General features: G+C 48.2%; 6 protein-coding genes across 6 annotated transcripts; 4 read left to right on the top strand and 2 right to left on the bottom strand.

Moving 5' to 3' along the window:
• Nucleotides 1–556: 556 nt before the first annotated feature.
• Nucleotides 557–1,807, top strand: N7516_009075 (Gfo/Idh/MocA family protein; the record flags this gene model as incomplete). The annotated part of the gene is made up of 1 exon (XM_057221794.1): nucleotides 557–1,807. One exon carries the CDS (start codon nucleotides 557–559, stop codon nucleotides 1,805–1,807), a length of 1,251 nt encoding a protein of 416 aa, XP_057072066.1.
• Nucleotides 1,808–2,077: 270 nt separating this feature from the next.
• N7516_009074 (signal recognition particle subunit SRP72) lies at nucleotides 2,078–4,186 on the bottom strand (the record flags this gene model as incomplete). Its single annotated transcript, XM_057221793.1, has 4 exons — nucleotides 2,078–3,278; nucleotides 3,329–3,473; nucleotides 3,529–3,802; nucleotides 3,866–4,186. 4 exons carry the CDS (start codon nucleotides 4,184–4,186, stop codon nucleotides 2,078–2,080), a joined length of 1,941 nt encoding a protein of 646 aa, XP_057072065.1.
• A 2,001-nt stretch (nucleotides 4,187–6,187) lies between these two features.
• Nucleotides 6,188–7,615, top strand: N7516_009073 (glycosyltransferase family 31 protein; the record flags this gene model as incomplete). Its single annotated transcript, XM_057221792.1, has 1 exon — nucleotides 6,188–7,615. One exon carries the CDS (start codon nucleotides 6,188–6,190, stop codon nucleotides 7,613–7,615), a length of 1,428 nt encoding a protein of 475 aa, XP_057072064.1.
• Nucleotides 7,616–11,918: 4,303 nt separating this feature from the next.
• Nucleotides 11,919–12,294, bottom strand: N7516_009072 (uncharacterized protein; the record flags this gene model as incomplete). The annotated part of the gene is made up of 2 exons (XM_057221791.1): nucleotides 11,919–12,115; nucleotides 12,243–12,294. The coding sequence occupies 2 exons, from the start codon at nucleotides 12,292–12,294 to the stop codon at nucleotides 11,919–11,921; spliced, it is 249 nt and encodes an 82-aa protein (XP_057072063.1).
• A 462-nt stretch (nucleotides 12,295–12,756) lies between these two features.
• N7516_009071 (putative C2H2 finger domain protein) lies at nucleotides 12,757–14,181 on the top strand (the record flags this gene model as incomplete). Its single annotated transcript, XM_057221790.1, has 3 exons — nucleotides 12,757–13,168; nucleotides 13,222–13,361; nucleotides 13,411–14,181. 3 exons carry the CDS (start codon nucleotides 12,757–12,759, stop codon nucleotides 14,179–14,181), a joined length of 1,323 nt encoding a protein of 440 aa, XP_057072062.1.
• Nucleotides 14,182–15,430: 1,249 nt separating this feature from the next.
• N7516_009070 (uncharacterized protein) lies at nucleotides 15,431–17,296 on the top strand (the record flags this gene model as incomplete). Its single annotated transcript, XM_057221789.1, has 3 exons — nucleotides 15,431–15,452; nucleotides 15,515–16,234; nucleotides 16,290–17,296. 3 exons carry the CDS (start codon nucleotides 15,431–15,433, stop codon nucleotides 17,294–17,296), a joined length of 1,749 nt encoding a protein of 582 aa, XP_057072061.1.
• Between the last annotated feature and the right edge of the window lie 332 nt (nucleotides 17,297–17,628).

Here is a 17,628-nt window from a genome sequence, read left to right as displayed (position 1 = left end):
CCTTGGAATACCTATATATAGTAGTTCTATTTACTATACAAAATGGTTCTACTACTTCGCCCAAAGTAGTTCTTCAGGGCTACGACCCACATCCCCCACTTTTATAGAACGGAAGCCGCCGTGGATAATTCTTTTGTTTCTTACATTCCATGTTCTTATAGACCTACCTAGGTACGGATGGGCATAATAAGTTTGCTATTTGGGTATTGGATCCAATCTGGGTCAAATTCAGACTTAACCCATGAAATATGGCCTTGCATGACTGAGTTGGCAATGATGTCACATATTTGGTATGCTCCGTCTCTTGAAATGGTAACACACCTACACCTCACATCCTCTTCTCTTTATTTTATCCCAAGTTTTGTCAAGCATCAAGCATCGTTCTTACACTAATTTTCGTGCTTTGTTCACTTTCACATTCCCAACTCCCTAGTCACTGAGTTGCCTATATATCATTCAGCTTCATCTATAACAAAAGCCCCCCGTCATATTTAAGCTTCCCTCTCTCTCTACCCATCCAATCTACAGCTTCCTAATTTCTAAATTCTCCGCCAACATGTCCACCCCTGTCCTCCGCCTCGGTATCCTAGGCGCCACAAACGCTGTCCAAGCCACCTACCTCCCAGTCCTCCGTTCTCTCCAAACACACTACACTCTAACAGCCATCTACGACCCCAACCCCGAAATCGCAAACCAATGCCAAGCACACTTCGGTATTACACACAGCACAACAGTCGTCGAAGATGTCCTACTCCATAAAGAAGTGGACGTCATCCTCAACCTCCTTCCAATGGAGTACCACGAGCAATACACCGTAACAGCCCTCGAAGCCGGCAAAGACATAATGGTCGAAGTGCCACTCACAATGAGCATCTCAAGCCTGCGCCGCATGCGCGAAGCAATCAAAAAAGGCAAAGCCACCCGCTCCCTCAACAGCACCAGCGAAACAAACAGCCCAAAAGTATTCGTCGGATGTGCCCGCCGCTACGCACCCTGCTTCACAGAAGTCTTCAAGAAAGAACTCGCCGCCCTAGGCCGCGTGTACTACGCCCGCTGTCGAAACATCGCCGGCCCAATGAATATAGACAACAGCGTGGCGCGCGCATCGAAGGACATCACGCCGCCAATGAAAAGCAACAATAACCCAGAGCAGTTCCGCGCGCTGCTGGAAGACGTCTTCGGCTCAGAGGAAGACCTCACCCCGGACAGAGTCGCTTTCTGTCGCTACCTCGGTATGATCGGCTGTCATGATCTGTCGGTGATGCGCGAGTCGTTGGGATTCCCGGATGGGGTTTCTAACGTCGCTATCACGGAGCCGTTCTATTCTGCTATCTTCCATTATACGAACTCCGCTGTGAATGACGGGTGTCCGTTCACGCTTCTCTATGAGGCTGGCGTTGATGCTGTGCCTCGCTGCGATGCACATTTGACTGTCTACGGTGCGCACAAGACGCTCAGTCTGGAGTATGACTTCCCGCGTCCTGGTGAGAAGATCAGTACTGGGACTTATGTGCGGGTTGTTGTTGAGGAAGCGGATGGGACGATGGAGACGGATTATGTTAATCGCAATCAGATCAACGAGACTGGGAATGTCGTTCCTCGTCCTCGGATCAAGCGCACGGAGACAGTTAGTACCTGTGACGAGGCGTATGAGCGTGAATTCTTGGCTCTACATTCTTATCTGGTTGGCGGTGGTTCGGCGGCGAAAACAACTGCCGACGACGCTTTCATGGATCTGCGTCTGCTGCTTATGATCTTTGACCACTATAACCGCCAATGTGGTACCATTCGGACTCCGTTGGGTTGAGCGTCGATTTTCTCAACAGGCAGTATGAAAGGGGGTATCTGTCCAGTGTTATTTTTCGTTGCTTTTAGCTGGTTCTACGGGGGTCATTGGCCCCGGGTTATGGGATAATCGGAGTCTTAGGGATTGGGAATAGCTAGTGGGTATTCATTTTACTGCCCCTTTCAGGTTTAAGGCGACCTTCCATATGAAATATAAGATATAGTTATATACCTGTGTTCCATGTATCGTAGGTAGCATTCAAGCTATGATTTCTATCTGTCTGGAATTACACTATCGCTTGCCCTTCTTCTTATTCTTCTTAGCATTAGGGCCACCACCGCCACCGCCGGACTTTTGCTGCTGCTGAGCGGGGGATTCTTCTGCCTTCTCACTGACAGGGCCGCCCTGTGTGAGTGCCGCGGCACGCTGCTTACCCTTCTTGCCCTTGGGCCTGTAAGAAGAGCGGTCACGCACAGGCAGCCAGCGCTCGGGGTCCGGCTTCTTGGCGGGGTCGAAGTCCTTGGGCAGACGGGACTTGCAAATACGCTTGTTGGCGCGGTCGTCGGCGTTAGCTGCGGTGCGCTTGCGGGCACCAGCAAAGGCAACAGCAGCCGCGGCAACCGAGGAGGCAGAGGGCGAGATGCCAGCTGATTCCAGAGCTGAGACGTCGATGTCGGCGATCAGGTCGCTGACTGCGGGCAGGCGGTCGAGTTCGGACTCAATCTGCGCATAGTCCAGAGTGGCTTGTGAGGCGACATAGCCGGCGATGGCGATGCGGTCGTTAGGGTCTTGCTGGTGTAGAGCACGGAACAAATCACCCGCTGTAGATAGGTCTCCACGGTCTTCGGAATGCAGGAGGGAGGCGGCTGCTGCGCGGAGGAGGGATGCGGGGGGCTCGGGCTTCGTGCGCCAGTAAGAGGCGGCTTGTGCGAGAGTGGTGCGGATCTGGACCAAGCGACCTTCACGCTGGTACAGGGAGACTAGAACGCTGAGAAGTCCGGGGTTGAAGCGGACGGATTCGTTAGATCCCTCCAGGCTGTGGAGTGTTCGCTCCATGGCTGTGATAGCAGAGGTGGTGTTGCCGCTGCTGACATAGAGCTGTACCACTGTCAGAAGAAGCCCGATGTCTGTGGGTCGTCGCTCCAGCAATGGAACGATCTGTTTAAGGGCTTTGGGGCCGGTTTCGCCTTGGGCGTGTGCTGCGGCGTTGTATACAGAGAGAAGGTTGGTGATGGCGTCGGTGGATGGGCTTGGACGTTTTGACTGTGCCTTGGCCGTGGACCGGATTATGCCATCATATTTCTGGACAAGGAGATCCGCGGCGTGCGAGTTGCCGACCAGATCGCGGTCCTGGAATTCGAATAACCGATCGTTATTGGTGGCATCTGGGGTGTCATGGAGGGCCTTGTATAGGATGTAGGGATTGACGGCAGTCGGGCGAGCGAGGACAACGTTGTTGCGGGCAATCTTTTTGGTTGATAACTCGGTGATGCTAGGAAAAGATGTAAGTAATAAGTTTCGAGTTGGTATGATTCAACGTACTTGTCCACCGCGATATCTTTGAGAACCACCTCGGCCTCTTCCAATTTTCCAAGTTGAATCAAGACATAGAGTTGCTGTACTGCGATGGGCAGCAGCTCTGCGGCCTTGTCTTCAGGTGAAAGGTCCTCTGATGTCCGGCAGATATCTATGCAAAGCGTCAGTATACGTCCTGGTTTTGGGAAAGACGGCGGCATGCTAACTTTGAGCTCGGTTAAGCAAGACCTCGCTCTGCTTAAATGCTCCCTTTGCGATATTCAAGCAAGCTGCGTTGTAGGTTGTTTCGAATGATTCTAAATCCTCCCTCGACAATCGGTCGTGGCGCACGAATTCCGTCTGTCCTTTCCATTGAAGCTGGGCATCGGTGGCCCACGAATTGATGTTCAGGTCGTTAATCTCGTGACCGAAAGATGTCGTATCCTTCGAAAGTTGTTCGTAAAGCTCAGCTGCCCGTCGGAAGTTCTCGGCACGATAGCGCTGTTACGACAAGACAATCAACATTCGTCCTCAAGCAGTAGAAGGAAAGATGGGGTGCCATACCACTTGTGCCTCGAGGTGACTAGCACCACGCCCAGAGGCTGTCTGAGTCAAAGCTTCTGTGGCTTCTTCAAGCTTCCCGCACTTGTATGATGCATATGCGTATTCCAAGCTTGCCATCTGCTTCAGCGCATCGCCTCCGGCCTGAAATGTCTTGAGAGCTTCTTCGTAACGGTCGAGTTTCAATAGAGCAACGACTTTCATATGTTGCGCTTGCAAATCAGATTTGGATTTGGCGAGGACTGCATTGCACGACTGGAGGACTTCCTCGTGGTCGTCAATCGATGCCCGCTGCAATAGCGAGGCCAGCGATTGCGCAACCATGGCGGGGGTTGGTCGAGAAGTTCGAGAGGGTATTAAGGGAGTGAAGAAGACTGGAACTTCAATTTCAGATAAAAGATAAAATTGCAAGATTTATACAAAGAACACCTTTGCCGATTTCCCCAGATCAACTGATATCGAACTCCAATGTGCGGAACTGGTCTTTCCCCGATGGAGGGTTTCTGCACTCAACGCCATGTGCCCCACCGTAGCTCACGTGTCCTATTCCAACATTTGATCTTCCATTTATGTCCTTCCTAGTCCTCTTATTAGTCTATCTCATTTGCTGCTTGTCTGACCACCAAGGCCTCCATATCATGTTGAATGCCTCTTTTTCTCAGACATCGGTTTTATAGAGTGCCTCATACTTCAAGCATCTACAGCCTCAATATTGGGGTCCCGACATATATATTATAAACAATAGACTGGAAGAAACACAAATACCAATTATTGAAGTGGAAAATTGACATCAAGGCCTAGCCTATGTTTTTTTATTGTTGAATTACAAATGAAATGACCATCAACCAACTTGCTAATTGGAGTCGTAAGTTCTTACTGTTTGCAACTGAGCCTCGTTTTATAGACGGGTACATTTACTGGAGATCTGAAGTGCTTAAAGCACAAAGCTCACAGTACAAACTAAGATCAGCCGTTATCCTGCGTGGCATGACATAGAATGGTCCGAGAAACTTAAGATCAATGATGGACCTGACAGCTAGGTCATTTGAACTAACAGCCATCTTTTTTCCCTAGTGGGAGGACTTGTATGGACCACTCTGCTTTCCATCTATGTTACTTCATAGTACTATCAAAAGCACAGAGGAGAGGAAGGGAGAAACCATGGCAGTCCCTGTTTAACATTGCTCCAGGATGCATGCATTTGTTGATTTTGATGTATCCATTCATGTACATCCAACTTGAATTCATACTACTTATGAACGTCTAGTGCCTCTGCGCTAGCTACCAGCAACGCATCTTGGGGAAGATAGTGCGGGGGACGATGAAATCTGGAGATAAACAAGAAATAGGCACACAAATATTGTATATGTTGTACGAATAATGCGCAAGGCAGATACGCTTTCTTCTGCGACTCCAAGAGGCCCCACTGGGATTGGCATTGGGATTGGGGGCCAGATCGGCTCGACCCCCATGCAATTACGGAATACGGAGTATAGATCGGCCACGCCTCAAAGGTCACGAGAAAAGAGTACTTTGGCTTGAATATCACCCAAGGATCTTCAATCAAGACAGTGGGGCCGAGTGAGAGCGTAATGGGAACAACCAAACTGGACCAAGGAGGCTCCAAACGGTATATCCAAAGTAAACTGTTATCGAGTACTTCATACCATAACCGTTGTTCGGACATTACTCCGTTGTAATGGTAATGCTTATCTCGAGTGAAACAGTCCACGGGTGTCTTGGCTGTCGAAGCCAACTAGGCGGAGTTACACACGGGTAGAGGACGCGCGGATGTGGGGACCGGAGGGTCTTGGCATTAGCACAGTTGTCCCTCTGTACTTTGTACTTTGTACACTGTTTTTGGAGTGTAGAGCATCATCATCATGTTAGACAGTATTAGAGATAGAAGGAATTAGCATAGAACCTATGTTATTTCTTTTATACTGACCCTTGATCAACTACTACCTGAATATCATTTCCAACCAATTTTCGATGGGACCTCGAGTCCTGCATTATACGAGTACACGTGACTGGCCCCAAATGGACCCCTTCAACGTCATCGATCGTCTCTCAGACTCCCCTTAGAGAATTGGCTCTGTCCATCTTCCATGGAACCATGATCGTCCCTTGACCCTTGTCTTTTTAACTTTCAATTTCTTTCTCTTCTTCCTCATCCTCATCCTATTCCTCAACCCTCTCTCTACAAACCATTGGGGTATATTTATACACTTTCATTCGCCCTACCGTGGGCCCTTGATTGTGTTCTAGACCAAATTCTTGCCTCCGCAATGCGATAGAACCCGACACAATCTCACAACACAAAATATGCTATTCAGCGCCCGGGATGGGTCCGTTCCAGGGGCATCATGGGCCTGGAAAAAAGTGCTGCGGTTTGGAATTGTCTTCTTGTTCGTGGTAGGGTTCGCCGCCGTATTATGGCCCTCGGTCGACTCAGTGAAATTGCCGCTGCAGACGGCTCCCAACATCACCCTCGCCACCGATATCGCGTGCGATCTCGATTACGACAGATTGGCCTCCATGAATGTTATCAAAGTCGCTCAGTACACTCGTCGAGAAATCATACTCGATATGACGGATGAACCAGTACCCTACACGCAGTGGCTTGAACAGCCGCTCTTGGAGGAGCCGAAGGGAAGTGAGGGAGCAGCGGACGGGTGCTCAATTCCAGCACCAGTGTCCTTGCGCGTTCCTCAACCGCGGAAATTGGCGGACGCAGCACACATCGATTTTGGAGTCGCGACCAGTGTCGAGAGATTGAACGAGTCTCTGGATGCGTTCGCCCACTGGGCTGGATACACGCGCACTCGGATTTTCGCGCTGATCGAACCTGATCGCTCGGAAACTGGAATTCGGGATGTCAAGGCCAAGGCCGACGGTCTGGGGATTAACCTCCACGTCATTGAGTCGGACGATGACTACCTCAACCGTTACTTCGCACTTATCCCTCTTTTGAGGGAAAATGCCCGGGAGACAACCCAATGGGGCTGTATCATTGACGATGACACATTCTTCCTGTCGATGTCCAGACTAGTGGATGCGCTGGCTAAATATGACCACACCACCTCCATGTATATTGGCGGATTGTCAGAGTCCATCCGGCAAATTGCGGCATTCGGAATAATTGGATTTGGAGGCGCGGGCGTCTTCTTATCGAAACCTCTCATGACGGAAATTACCAACGTATACGACAAGTGCTCTGCGATGGATTTCACAGGCGATCGCCGCATCGCCATCTGCGTCTACCGCTACACCCAGACCCGACTGACGGTAGACCACCGTCTGCGGCAGCTGGACCTGATGCACGACGCCTCTGGATTCTTCGAGTCCGGCCGCGAGCCCCCGCTCACGGTGCACCACTGGAAGTCCTGGTTCCACGCCGACATGCCGAAGCTAGCCGTGGTCTCCGAGCTATGCGGCGACAGCTGTCTCCTCCGCAAATGGCACTTCGGCGATGGCTGGATCCTAACGAACGGATTCTCCGTCATCAAGTATCACGCCGACCCGGATCAGGACGATGTCGCCATGGAGCAGACCTGGGAGGGCCACAATGGCGCCGATGACGAATCCTACCTGCACGAATTGGGTCCCCTCCGCCGCAAGGATGACCACAAACAGACCTTCCAGTTGATGGATGCCGTCCACGAGCCGAACGACCGTGTCACTCAGTGGTATGTCAAGCGCGATGAGTGGAACGGTGATCAAGTCTTGGAGCTGTCATGGCGCAAGAGATAAATATAAATTTGGTTTGCCCTGTACATGTACGGAATCGTGTACGGGCTCTTTTGGGATGGTCTGCGGGCCTCGGCGGCTTGCTGGATCAATAAGCCCACTTTCAGGCGCAAAGGTAAAGGAATGCCTTCTTTTGCATGGAGTTTCGTTTCGTTGTTTATAGATGATAGATAGCCCTTCTGTCTAACTCTAATGAGTTGAGTAATGTGATATGGAATTTTTTTTTTGGATTATCTGTTTTGTTTTAAAATTGTAGCTGAAATTGTAGCTGTTGAAGATATAGTTCCGAGAAAGGATACTTCTCGAGTACTCTGTGTGTTTAGTCTTGACAGGTGTCGATTGGCTGTCCTACTTTGGATTCGGATAATGGCCTTATCGTCGACTAATCTGCTAGGGTCTTTCAATATAGGACTGGGCACAGGTGTCTACAAAGTATACCTTTAAATATCCGTAGAGGGAAGTGATGATAAGGCCAAGAGCAGGGAAAGGAAAAAGGAACAGGTGGGTAAAGACCCGCCACTCTACCATGGCAAGCAAGGCCGCCAAAGTTCAGGAGGCCATAGCTCCCCGATAGGCATTATGCTGTACCATGGAACCGATTAATATCCCCCTTACATGTGGGTATGTATGTTTTATAGTTACATATTTCTTGGTCTTTTGCGACTAGCGGATAGATATTTACTATTCTAGATGTTCTCTACAGGAGTATTTAAAATATATATATTCCCAAGAACCGGTATTCCAACCATGATCGCTGGTAGCTTGTTAACCTACTTGAAACCTACAATTATATAGTTATAACTAATGTTGGAACCAAACTAAGCACCAAAGATGCCATAGATATATATAATACCAGCTGAGAGCTACAAATCGAGAAAGAAACAAAACACTGGTGGATGTACACTTCCAATCTGCGAACACACGGGGTGCTATCTGACCACCATCTATCGGGGAGAATAACGGCTTGTCGTACCATTTAGTATGTATGGGCAGGGTAATGGAATGCCGTGACCCAGCGAAGATCCTATGGAACCCCTGAAGATCGATCGGCGTTGAATGTCGATCAATAATACCATGTGCAATATAACGGATGTGAGACCAAGTGGAGTAAGCAGTAAGCAGTAGGCAGGAAACAGTTAGGAGCAGTGTACATAGCCCAGAGCTAATTTGATATTTCGGGAGAGTGGGAAGGACGGAGACTATTGACCGTGACCCGGCAACCTGGATCAAGTTCCGTCAAACGGAACAGATACGCAATTTTGGGTCTTTGACAGTCAGAACTAGAATACAAGATGGAGAATGTACGACATGAAGAAGTGCCGTTTCAGTCTACATTAGTATTTATCTCCAACATAGTTATTACTTGTATTACTTTCATATCGAGTCGCTTCCCAGTGGAGCAGGAGCATGGAGCATGGAGCATGGGGCATGGTGCAACGCAATGCTTCAGGGTCATGTGCATTAGCTTCTACGCCACGTGTTTGGCATGGAGTATGCAACATATTTGGGTGTTACCCAGGGATATTAGCAAGGTTTCTGCAGTTGGACTCGCGCAGCAGGCTGAGACGAGCTAGTGTTGACTTATCTGTGACTATTTACCTTGGTGTGATGAGTTAGGCACATCAGTGGGTCAATGCTCAATTCCCCCAGGAGAAATTGTGACATCAGAGTGGGAATCTGGAGGAATCTGCGACAGAAGGCAGAGAAAAATGGGCCTTTTTTTCTTTTTTTTTTGGTCATAGCGTCGGCTGTTCCTGGATTTTGTGGATATTTGTTTACCTACTCCGTATAGTACAACATAACTAGTTATATATCAGGTTATGTATACTCCGTAGGTTGTACAAAATAAGGCGTGTCTGATCTTCCAAGGTTAATAGGTTACGTTACCCCTAAGGGCCTCGGGGAAGGGAAGAATTCCACAATTCCCCCTAATTTGTCAGAAACTAACCTTGCCATAAAACATCCCCCCCAAAACTGACCTGTACAGGACATGCTCCATCCCAGGGGCCTACAGGCTGAAGGAAATGTTCTACTAATAGAAATATGGAGACTAGCGCAGACATGATACACCAAGACACGTCTCAGCCACAACCATGTGGGAATCGCCCCGTGTCCAGCCATCCAATGTACGTCGGGCTGACCCGCCTTAGTTCGATTTTGTGTTTTATTGGCGATTTGCTCAAAATCAAGGAAAAATAGTTAACACAGTTGAACTATAATAAATCAACTTGTCAGTCATTGGCTCACCAAATTCCAAAAAATGCCAGCGTACTGTTTATTCGACTTTACACACAGATCTACATGGTAAATTTACAAAGTGTATCGTAGAATATACAGGGGAGATAATCTCCGCAACTCCCCGCAGGATCCGAGTTTAGTCCAAACCTGGCAGGTGCAGTATGCAGGGTGATAGGTGTCGTCACTTTCGTCACAATTGCCAGGGATGTGTGTTAGCTTGGTGAGTGGCTGAGAACGGTAGGTGTGTGTGGGAGAGTGTATGGGAGAGTGTGAGAGGATAGACGATCATGCCAATGAAGAGGGAGTTTACCTGGGCACCATATGACTAGACCAGTCATCCTGGTTCCCGACCCCCTTTTTTTAAAAATGGTTCGTTTTGTTTTATTTTATTTTACCTCTAGGCAGATACATGCTGGGCTATGTTGAACTATTTTTTTTTTTTCCTTTACATTAATCTCTCGATGTGAAGGGTATAGTGCACAGGCTCAGGGAGGATCTCCTGGTAAGGCTCCGAACCGTGCGCAGCATGGGGGGGCCGCGCAAGTCTTTTTTTTTCCTTCCTACGGCTTCCACGGCTTCCACGGATGTTCCAAAATGCTTCTGGCGGCCTTCTGGAAGGTAAGGAGAAGGCTTGGCGGAGCCATCCGTGCCGTCTTTGGTAGTAGAGTGGGTTTCTCAGAGGCTGAAGGCAGTCGGTGCCCTCTAGTGCGCCCCCGGAAGGGAAAAGGGGCGGATTAGATGGGTGTAATTACCGATGCACACCGGATTAGCTCCACTGCAGGATCGTCAGAGGTCTAGGTAATAAGACAATAAGGGAGGATGGTGAGAATAGAAAGTCGAAAGTGAGTTTGTCCTACTAGTAAGTGTAAACAGTGTAACCTATATGTTGCGTGAGGTACTCCGTACGGAGTACAGAGTACAGAGTACAGGTTACCATTTGTGATGTGATATCGGAAACCTTCTAGAAGGTAAATCTCGATTTTGCGATGTATTCGGCTAACAATAGTCGGGACTATCGAAGTAATCTCCCAATATAAAAATAAGTATAAATCATCCCATGTGTCACACCATGAGAAACCTGCATGTCATGGTTGATCACCGAAGTCTCCCGTTTCGAATTTTGTTTGGGCTTTATTTTTTACTTATTTTTTACTTTCTTTGTGTTTAATGATATATTTTCTTTTTTAGCTTCAGGGGGTCGTAGACCAGGCGCCCCCTTTTATACTGTGTGTATGGGACTTGATTAATGCCTTCCATATATTAGTTCTCTATTAGTTCAACCCTATCCTTTATTTGGGTTTAGGTCTGGGGAATAAACGTCACCTTTTACAGGGTATATCCCGAGAGAAATTTCAGGAGACTATATCGAGTATAATAATAAGGAAATTGTTCGGATCGGCCGTTCGTATCCATTTTCGCACGGGGGGAAGGGCACGTTGTGGATCCTTCTGGTGCGGCCAGGTTTCCTTCTAGCGGGCTTCGCTGGGTCCGACTAGGGAGAACTAGCCCTTCTAGAATGGGACTTGAGTTTAGGAGAGGTCTTGGGTTTTGGGGATGGTATTATTATAGGATATTATAGGAGTATACGAAAGTGAAATATCTCTAAAGTGAGATTTGGAAACTTGGATATATAACACTTGAAATAATTAAATCAAAACTAAACCAAAAGCTAAATACAATAAGATCAAAAACTCCTAAAAAAGAATCCAAAAGAGATGTAAATAAAAGAGATGTACACAAGATGCAGACAGTGGCACCTACCACACCTAAATCACCTAAATCACCTAAAATATAAAATTGTAATAATCATATTTCCTATTTCTTCCTCCCCTCCCCCCTTTCTCATCTTCTACTTTTTAACCCTTCGCTTCCCTTTCTTCTTTTTTTTATTTATTTCCATCTTCGATCTACATCTTCTTTGTCTATTCTCTCCTCTTACCCTACCCAACCCCACTTAACCGGTCTACGCGAATTCCTTAACTTCCCTCGAACCTCTTTGATGATTTGGATTGGACTTATTTACCATATTATCTTGAAACCTCGAGCTTCCTAAAGGTGTGTTTTCACTTCATTCCTTACCTTCACCGCGATTTGCCCGTGATGACGCATCTCGCCTATTCACCTTGGCTGCCCAACCCTCTCTGTCTGCGCTGTTATCTTGGGTTTCATGGACACGGACAATTTCCCCATCTGTGCTGGTCTCGTCTTTTTCGTTTTCCTGGAACTCCCCCGCCCACCGAGGCACACAGGCAAGAAGAGCACGAGCTTACAGCACGGTGGAAATACCTCGGAATCGGAACCATCGTGATATTTCATTTCATGCTGACCATCAACTTTTTTTCCCGCTATAGAATCCTTGACAGAAGATAGTAGACCTATAGACCTATCTTACCTCCAACCTTCACCGAACGATCACGCGTTCCGCCTTTAGCCGACCACAACATTATTTTCTGAGCTTGGCTTTGTAGGCAGAAAGCCCATCGTTCGATACCTCTTACGCAACCTTAGCATTCCACTGCAGAAAAGTGGAGAATCTACCCCGTCCCATTCTTCGTTGAGAGACTGTCCAACACACTACGTGTAATACAGGTTCACCCAGGGTGAGTGTCTAATCCAAGGTCTTTCCACGTTGCGCGCTCGCGGAGTTTTTGCGGAGTCGAGCTCGTTCTACTGTATCGAAAATTGGTTCTGACTATTTTGTGACTTGCAGAGCTTGCTAGTTGTGACCCGAATCTCCCTCCCAACGACTCGCCACCTTTCATATCAACCAGTCCTTACGCGTACAGGACTTCGAATCCAATAAGTTATCGGACCACGTCGGAATACTAGTTGTGGAAGGCCTGCCGAAGGACGTCTTCGAAAGCAGTCCTTGACCGCGGTCCCTTGGCTACTTGCTGGGTCGGGTCATGGACTTCACGACAATCCTGAACAGGAAAAACTCCGCTGCTGCTGCCGCCGCCGCCGAAGCGCAGTTACAACAACAGTACTTTCAACAGAGTGCACAGTTACACACCGGAGCTTCGCCCACCATGAAGAGCGAATCAGGTGGCTCGGACAACCCTGTCAATGCATACCCTCCTCACGGCCCTCCGCCCATGCAAATGGATGGCGGACTTGCCGATTCCTTCTATTATGCACAGCCCACGGGTTCAACCCCTCGAAACATGGCTTATGCCCCCGCGGGATACGCTGGCGATCCTCAGATGCAGCAGGAACCCGTCCCACAGGGAAGAGCCGGAATTGAACCACCACCCAAGACTTTCCACTGCGCAACCTGTAACAAGGGCTTCGCACGGCGCAGTGACCTTGCTCGACATGGTATGTATATCCTCCAGATGTTTCGGAGATGCCGCCACTGACAATTTATTCAGAGCGTATTCATACCGGAGTTAGACCCCATGCTTGCGAGTGGCCAGGGTGTGGAAAACAGTTCATCCAACGCTCGGCTTTGACAGTACATTCCCGTGTACACACCGGAGAGAAGCCTCATATGTGTGAGAGATGTGGCAAGGTGCGTATATTTCCTCTTTTGGTTCGAGCTAGAGCTGACATTTATTCAGCCCTTTAGCGACTCGTCTTCGCTGGCCAGGCATCGCCGCATTCATTCTGGCAAGCGACCTTACAAATGCCCGTATGCCAACTGTCAGAAGACCTTCACGCGCCGTACGACGTTGACACGCCACCAAAACCATCACACTGGGACCATTGAAGAAGCCGCTGCTGAAACAGAGGCCCAGTTGCGGCAAAATAAGGATCGTGGACGTCCTGGCGAGGGAATGTTTTCCGAGCACGCTTCCATCCATTCTACACCGTCACCCGCGCAACACCCGTCCATGTCACCTGGTGGTGAGCTCCCACCGCTGAACATGCACCGCTCTGCCGGCGACTACTACATGGGCACCGGTCCGATCCCGCCTCATGTGCGTGGGGATTTCCCCCAAGGCAGCCCCCGGGCTTCCCCGACTGCGACCTCTCCTTCGCTGTCCAGCTACGGCAGTGCGCCCCACACCCGGCCATCTATGACCTCGCATCCCTACGCTCCGCCTCAACCTCTTGAGCCCCCGGCCAATAGTGATCACCGTCCGAATAGCGTGAACGGGAGTCCCCACATGACTAGTCTTGGGTGGGCCTCGCCGTCTCACGGTAGCATGCCATCGCCCGGATCCGCCAACGACTTCACTTACCCTGAACCCACTGGCCCCGCGTACCCGACATCGATGCCGCCGCACATGTACTTCCCCAACTCTACCATTCGCCGGCCTACCAGCACCGAGCCAGAGAACTACGAAATGAAGCCCCGGGGTGACCACACATGGTCCACGGCTGTATGATGCGATTCACAGCCCATACTTGGGATTGTCTCGCAACAGCTTTGAATTTTTCATTATTTCCTTTGTCTAATAAGTTCATTGCATAAGCCCCTTGATTCCCACGAGAGAATACATCTATGCCTCTCGATTGATTTCTTATTTCCTTTGTTTTTCATGCATTTTCTTGTTTGTATTTATATTGATGGGAAACCAGCGCACTGGAAGGAGTCGGACGGTCTGATCGTGTTTCCAAATCTGCGATTTATTGTTTTGTTTCAAGATGTCATCTCGCTTTTGCACAACACCCCCCCATTTTCTTTTGTTAAATGCTTGCGGATGACATTACCGAGACACGATCAGATGAGGAACTGCATCCATGGGATAGATAGAGGGTTGGACTAGGGATTTGCCTTGGGTATGGATGGGTTCGGGAAAGGGTCTGGGTTTGTTTTTTAAGGAGACTCCTGATTCTGGTGTCTGGTTGGGATTTAGTTATGCGTGTTCTATTTCGTTTTTCTCTTCTTATTGTTTCATACATCTAATTATTGTATTGCTTTTTTTTTCTCTCGCTTCTGACAAATACCGTCTTTCAAATGAAGTCGTTGTTCACTACCTAGGTAGTGTTTGGATGGTTGTATGATAGAACGATGATAATAGACAGTCATTGGACTCCTCTACAAGGTTGTAGTCTCCCCGGCTGTAGGGTTAATATCATGCCCAAATTGATCATAAGCTGTAAGACTAGTTTCGCCAGGTGCCAGGTGTCAGGTGTATATTTAAGACCACCTGGTGTAAAACAACGTGAAAGCCGAAGCTGGATGGTTCATTGAACTAGCATAGCACTTCGTATATTGCGTCTCACAATATCCGGCGAATTATCTACCTCTCTATAATGAGGCTTCCTCATCTTGCTGAGTATATGAAAAAGCTGCACTAAGCTCTTGGTCAGCGCTAATTGATAAGCTTTCGTCCAACCCTACTTACTGCATCCATTGAATTGTAGTTATACTGCCGGGTGGTAGGTGAAACTGCCAGAGACAATTAGGACTGGCCTGACTTTGCCAGCCATGTCTAGAAACACCAGATAGAAACACCAGGGGTATTATCCGATTGCGGATCGCCTTGTACTCAGACGCTGTTTTACCGCTGTCTTAAATCATTCATGTGCTCTTAAATTCCCCAACATTCCATAGGTTCAATATCAGAAATTATTGCCACTTTATCGCTTCTGGCTGCCATACAAGTCTTCTGGCTTGGTTTACAATACAATATGGAGCGCAGAAAGCCTGCAGGTAAGGTCTTATTCCTATAATCCGTTCAGTCCATGGGATACCAAGTTGAACGTTCGTAACAGTTACTCCCGAAAGTTATATCCGAGCAATTATCTCTCTTTCAGGGAGATTTCAGAGCACCTCTGTCTTCCCGGGAGATAATTATATCGACCTCAAAGGATGGATGGTAAAAGACCACAGGATCTTCAAATCGGCAAAATTAGAAGACGATGCGAGCCATTTCGCCTCCATTTTCGACTCCAAGTCCGAACAACCTCACGATTTAGTGGTGGTATACAGCAGCGATGGGGAAAGGAAGTGGGACCTACAACAATTTAGGCAAGAGAACCACGAAGAGTTTCATACGGATACTTCTGTTCCAGCAGAAGGCGCGGGGCAGATGGTTTTCATTCGAGGGTATATATCACCATCGTGGGTGTCGGTGCTTGGGAGCAAATACAACATTGATCCAGAATTCTTCAGGCGACACATGGATTTTCTTTCTGCAAGCATTTTCAGACATTCATTCGGTTTTCCCTCACTTGCCAGTTCTTCAAATAACATATTTAGACTTTGTGTCAGCACCCTTCTCCATCGCGACGACTTCGGCGGTCAGGATCTCCAGTCTCAGCGGTCAGATCAATCCACTGAGCTCAAAATGTACAAACTGCGACACCTTGCGTTTACTAAAGTCTGCTGTGGAGATTCTTTAGTACGCGAGTACTCTACTGTGTGCTCATCCTTCTCTGTGATCGAACAATGGATCTCAATTTGTATTACGAAAACAGATAAGGGCTGGACTGGTAGGAGACTATGCTTCATACCACGATAAAATTATTTGCTGATATGCGCTTTTAGTCATTGCCTGGATGGATCAAGGTAGACCCTTGGAACAATCTCCTCCGGGACCATGGACAAGTCACATCAAGTCCAATACTATATTGCTCCCTATCCTCCAACATCACCCCAAGATAGCATTTCGCAACACGACCAATCGTCTGAATCCAGATGCGAATGCCACCGCAAAGCTCCCGCAAAGCACGGCCATTCTTCCTTTACAATACGATTCATTGATCGCACTTGTCGATCTCGCCCGTCGCGCGCCTCGAGATCCGCTTTCAATGTGCATCCCGCTGTTTACACATACGGCATTCTCAGAAGTTCAGTTCTTGAATCTCATTGAGTCTAGGATACAAATCCAGATAAATGCCATTACCGAAGCAGTTAAAGCTGACGAGTTGGGAACCCTTCAATATTTCTACAACATCCTTAATCGTCATGCCCAGCAGCTGAAAGATAGTACTCAGGCACTCTACAAGTTGGCCGAGCGAAGTAACCAGGGACTGAACGCTGTACCACCGGGTCTCGGCACTGGCACGTATCGAGGGATCTCAGAGGCTGAGACGATTAGAAACCTTGGAGTCAATAGCTCGTGTGGTGCATTTACAATCAGGGGCCTCTTACAAGACTATGAAGAGCTCCAGGGTCGTTGTATCGACCTGTCAAAGATGTGCACCCGGGGTATAACCATGGCAATGAACAAAGCCACAATCGAGGAATCCCGCAAAGGCATTGAGCAATCTGAGCGAGTCAAGAAGTTGACTCTACTTGCAACGCTTTTCATTCCTCTTAGCTTCAGCTCTAGCCTGATGGGTATGAACATTGACCTCCTTGGACAGAACACAGTGAAGTTTTGGTGGTTTTTGGTGTTATGTATCCCGGTCACTTTGTTTGCCTACTTCTTCTTTCTTTGGGACTTGCAGTATATGAGAATGAGGTGGGCAAAATTCTGGACAAATTGTCGCGGAGTTGGGCGAGACATGGCGGCTAGAAGCAGCGAGAAGGATCCAAGTCATATTGTATGATCTTTTGATTTCAATTTTTGTAATAGCACACCATTTCATACCAATATCAGTCCATGTACTCCAAGTTTCTCTTAGTAAGGGCAAATGCAGATTTTGGGCAGGACCAGGTACACTGCCCTTCAAGCGTAGAGCCAACGTTCTTGTTGGGTGCATGGGTGTCTGAGACATAGTATGGCCCCCCACATGGGATAGATCAACATCTATATTTCTCTCTCTCTTTCCTTCTCTCTCTCTCATCCCTATCCACTTTACGCCTCACGGAATCTATTGACATTGTTTCTCCATTTGATTCTTATCGTAGATATTGCATGAGTTCTCCGTGTCCAAAGGGA

Source organism: Penicillium verrucosum (genome assembly GCF_028828655.1).
Source record: "Penicillium verrucosum strain IBT 35672 chromosome Unknown utg000003l_segment0_segment0, whole genome shotgun sequence".
Classification (NCBI taxonomy): domain Eukaryota; kingdom Fungi; phylum Ascomycota; class Eurotiomycetes; order Eurotiales; family Aspergillaceae; genus Penicillium; species Penicillium verrucosum.
This window is presented reverse-complemented; position numbering and strand designations above follow the sequence as displayed.